Consider the following 4441-nt stretch of genomic DNA (forward strand, 5'->3'; position numbering starts at 1 on the left):
AAACTTATTTTCAATTGCTTTATGGCCTCGGAAGTTGAACGTAACTCGACTTATGAGTGCTTCTAGCATATGTGAAGTTGCGCATAACTTTTTTGATATATGTTGGGAAGATGCCATCTTTTAGACTTATGCATACTTATGCAGTTGCTACAAAGTATGACCCAATATTTTTAGACATGAATGTCAAGATTTATTCAAAGCCAAATTTATATGTTTTCTAGATTTTATTTATGAATAATATTTTATACTTGTGCATTACCTAAGTAATATCTTATCTTACAAACTTTGTACAGTCTACCAAATAATTGGGCAGAAGCTTCATTTGTATAAGTGATAAGATTTCAAATTAGAGTAAACTAGTATTTGACTTTAGGTAAAAAGTTTGTCTTTTCTAATCCATGTTCAAAGGAAAGTTGTGAGCCCAATTCTGTTTACTCTGAATATCTTGCACTACCTAAACTTGCATTATACCTTACAGAAACATTCTAGAGCTCTAAGACTCCAGCAGAGATGAAGGAGTTACCCGCATTGCAGGAGTCTTCTGATGCAGTCAAGTTAGGTGCAGGTCTCGAGCTGTGTCATCATACAGCTGAAGACTGCAGGCAGATGGAGCATTCCTTGCCAAGTTGTGTCATGGGTAATTAGCTCATTGTAATGTTTTGATTTATGTAATATTTTGTTATGATGTTTATTCTCATTGCAGTAATAACAAAATTGATGTTTGCTCTGGTTGCCATATGATTAAAATCAATTTTTATATTTGTTTATACACTTGCAATTTCATCAAGAATCTGGTTTGGTTTTATCACTTATGTTTTCTAAGCAAGTATGTATGTGCACGAAGTGTCTCTGGCAGAGAACTGTTTGCCCTCCAACTTTTGACATTAAGTTGGAAAATTTATTTGCTCCATTGTACATATTTTGGCATAAGCAAGTATACAGAATATAAAGGATTTGTGATCATTATTTTGATTTTAGCACAAATCACAGAAAATATGGCTTTTTAAAGTTAAATTGTATGGCTTGGATAAGATTTATGTGAATTATATAACATTTAGAATTGATGTCTGGCATTCTCAAATTTGATGTTAATATTCATGTAGCCAGTGCTGAGTATTTTGACCATATATGATAAGCTAAGGTCAGCAACTATTGACAATTTTGAAGTATGTTCCTCAATAATTGAATCAGTACTCAAGTTGTGGCACTTGCAGAAGCTGTGAAGATTGAGCCTCGTGATGAGCAGCAATCAAACTGTGACTCGGGGCTCCCAGCTGGCTTCCTTGAAGTGGAGAAAGAGGAACCTTTCTTCATGGAAGAAGTTAGTGATTTTCCTTTGAAGAATGTTCTTTTGTTATCAATCTTTGAAATTTATTAATAATACAAGCCCAATAATAGCCTAATAAAGTTCAGCAAAGTTCTGAGTTACGCATGAAGGAAGATATGGGCACTTGCTTTGTTAGCATTATATCCAAGATGCTTTATAGTTTCTTCTATCCAAGATGTCAGAGCCTTCCTTTTTTTATGAAGCTGAGTATAGTTTTTTCATTTCCAGTGTAGAATTTATGACATATTACCCATACAGATTTTATACTTCTAGAAAATAAACTTTTATGGATATATGATATATGTATCCATATATCATTATTTAACTTCAGCTGAATTTTCGATTTCCTAATAACCATTTGCTTGCATTATATGTTTATCGAATGTTATTAGGTAAGATTGTGTTATACAATACGATCTTTGCAATAGTTTAAATTTTGCACTGATGTCATTCTAGCTCCCAACATTCTTCAGTTTATTAAACTCCATTGAATTTAATTTAGATTTATTAAAATGAAAATTATAGACTTCCAATTTACTGCCATGAATGTGGACTAAATTTGCACGTCAGTTGTGAAACTTGGTAGAGTCATCTGATTAGCCTCTGAGTTGCTGAACCAAGACCTCTCAAATATTACACTTATTTAGTACGTCAACATTCAGTCTAAATAGATTTAGTATCATTTCTTCCATCTGAGCAGGACAGTGCTACAGTTGCTGACTTCAAACCGTTCCAAATTCCATTCCTGGGCTTGGATTCTCTCAAGGCAGAGCCTGTCGAGGCTGGGGCATCTCCATCCATCCCCCAGGCTCCTCCTGCAAACCAAGAACTCCCAACAAGGGCAGGAATCTTTACCGCTGTTCAAAAAGCCTCTGAGACTGCCTGCTTAGCCTCTACTTCTCTGGAGGCGCACAATTGTGGTGCTTCAATGGCTCTTCCGCCTTCAGAAACTTCAACTTCCAAGAGCAAGAGTCAAACAAATGAAATGAAAATCTCATCCACTGAACAAGAAGCTGGTGAAGCTCGCTCGCCTAATAATGGCCGCCTTCCTCCTACTCCTGCACCATCAGTAAATTGTAACGTTCTCAGCTACAATGGAACGAGAACTGTCCCTGCAACGCGGGAGGCTTCTTTTAAGGCGAAAGAGGCGCACAATTCTGTGGATTTGGAACGTTCAAAGCATCTGTGCATCAAATTTAAAAAATGCAGTGTACTATTGACTCGCATTAATGTTTCTGAAAATTACATTTACGTTTGCGATGAAGAAAATGAAAATAATATTTGCTCAGAAGAAATAGCATTTCCAGAGCCTTATCCTGATCATGGGAGCAAAGATTCAGAGCGACCTAAAATGCGCAGTGAAAAAGTGTGCAAAAGTGGGGGACCAAAATCAAGTGAAGAGAATGAGTTAAGCATTTCTAAAAATACTGATAGTCTGCGAAGGACATCCCTCAATCGTTCTAAGCGTCTAAATGCTTCTATGAAGGAGGCAATTTCTTCCACAACCTCCCACGTGCGTCGTAACAAAGAGAAGACTCGCAAGTGTCATGTCTGTGGCGCAGCTTTCCGCTTTAAATCTAATCTTGACCGACATATCAACGCAGTTCATCTTAAATTGAGGCCCTACAAGTGCTCTAAGTGCGATTATGCCTCCAGTCGGGTTTCTGGTTTACAAACCCATTTAAACACAGCGCATAGCTGTTTCGCCGGCGCCCAATTAATAGAGAAACATCACGAGTGTTCTGACTGTAGCTATGCTGCTACTTCCAAGAACAATCTCAACCGGCACATAAAACATGTACATCTGAAGATAAAACCACATAAATGCTCCCTCTGTGATTATGCTGCCGCAACTAAAACACTTCTTCGTTATCACGTTACAGGTGTCCATCAGAAACTCAGGCGCTACAAATGCCATGAATGTGCCTACGCTGCCGCCGTGAAGAGTAAACTTGCGCTCCATATGAAAGCCGTTCACTTGAAACTAAAGCCATTCAAGTGCAATGAGTGTGACGGCTACTTTTCTCAGAAAGGTCATCTAAAAGCTCACATTTCCAGGGTGCACCTCAAAGACAGCCCGCACACGTGTCCGCACTGTTCCTACTCCGTGTGGTGGAAAGCAGATCTTGCTCAGCATATCGCTATCGTTCACCAGAAGCTGAAGCCTCACAAGTGTCCTCAGTGTGACTTCACTTGCAGAATTAAAGGGCATCTTAATTCTCATGTTAATGCTGTTCATTTAAAATTACGACCTCACAAGTGCCAGACGTGCAAGCGCGGGTTCTCCCAGAAAGCAAGTCTAGAACGGCACATGAAATTGGTGCACATGAATTTGAGGGAACACAAATGTTCACAGTGTGATTACGCTGCAAGTTCTCGCTGGGATCTCAAGAAACATGTTGATGCGGTGCATCTGAAATTAAAGAAATACAAGTGCCGAATTTGTGAGTACAGCACCGCTAACAAGTCTAGGCTTATAAGGCATGCTGCTCGTAAACACTGAAAATCAATTGGCTTCCACACCGAGTATAATTATTGCTGGAAAAGATATCTTTTATATGCCCTGTGTACGAAATTAGTTCCATTTATTTCTTCTCTGCTGAAGGTAGCCAACACCAATACCGCTGAACTTGCTACACTTATTGTAGTCTTTATTATTATATTCTATATATTCATTATGTTACATTTAGAGGAGGGCAAACCTGAGCTGGATGGCGTCCGCGGGCAAGTGGTTCTATTCGGATATGGTTGTGGGGAAAAATGTCATCTGGGGGTATTGAGTCCAGCTGAAAGGAACGACATACTGTAGAGGGTGGGACTTGCTGGTATTCTGCATGGAGCAGCTGACAGGGGAGGGGGAGGTGGCTATAACTTTAACCTTTCTTCATAAGGCTTGCCTTTTAATCCCGGAATTATCTTTGTTGCACATCTTGGAACACTCGCCACTAAATTTTTGTCCTTTTATTGCTTTGGTGACCACACGGCGTTTCCAAACTCTAGGTTCGGGCGCACGACAGCGACAATCAACTGCTTCATCGCTTCAGCACCTATGTACTCTAAAGAGCGTCTGATTAGTCCAAGTCGTTTATTGGCGTTATTAGCTTGAGCTTCAAG

The 4441-nt window shown here is 39.3% G+C and overlaps 1 protein-coding gene across 1 annotated transcript; it reads left to right on the forward strand.

Moving 5' to 3' along the window:
• The first annotated feature begins 395 nt into the window (after positions 1-395).
• On the forward strand, positions 396-4191 carry LOC108675188 (zinc finger protein 845). Its single transcript, XM_018163180.2, has 3 exons — positions 396-637; positions 1215-1321; positions 2028-4191. Exons 1-3 carry the CDS (start codon positions 511-513, stop codon positions 3828-3830), a joined length of 2037 nt encoding a protein of 678 aa, XP_018018669.1. The 5' UTR covers positions 396-510; the 3' UTR covers positions 3831-4191.
• The last annotated feature ends 250 nt before the right edge of the window (positions 4192-4441 follow it).

The sequence above is a fragment of the Hyalella azteca genome, unplaced genomic scaffold (genome assembly GCF_000764305.2).
Source record: "Hyalella azteca isolate HAZT.00-mixed unplaced genomic scaffold, Hazt_2.0.2 contig2795, whole genome shotgun sequence".
NCBI lineage: Eukaryota > Metazoa > Arthropoda > Malacostraca > Amphipoda > Hyalellidae > Hyalella > Hyalella azteca.

Excerpts from the sequence above, each read along its gene's own strand:
- LOC108675188 (XM_018163180.2), top strand. The coding sequence starts at position 511 with ATGAAGGAGTTACCCGCATTGCAGGAGTCTTCTGATGCAGTCAAGTTA. Across the intron at positions 638-1,214 it reads CTTGCCAAGTTGTGTCATGG|AAGCTGTGAAGATTGAGCCT; the intron begins GTAATTAGCTCA and ends TGGCACTTGCAG. Across the intron at positions 1,322-2,027 it reads AACCTTTCTTCATGGAAGAA|GACAGTGCTACAGTTGCTGA; the intron begins GTTAGTGATTTT and ends CCATCTGAGCAG.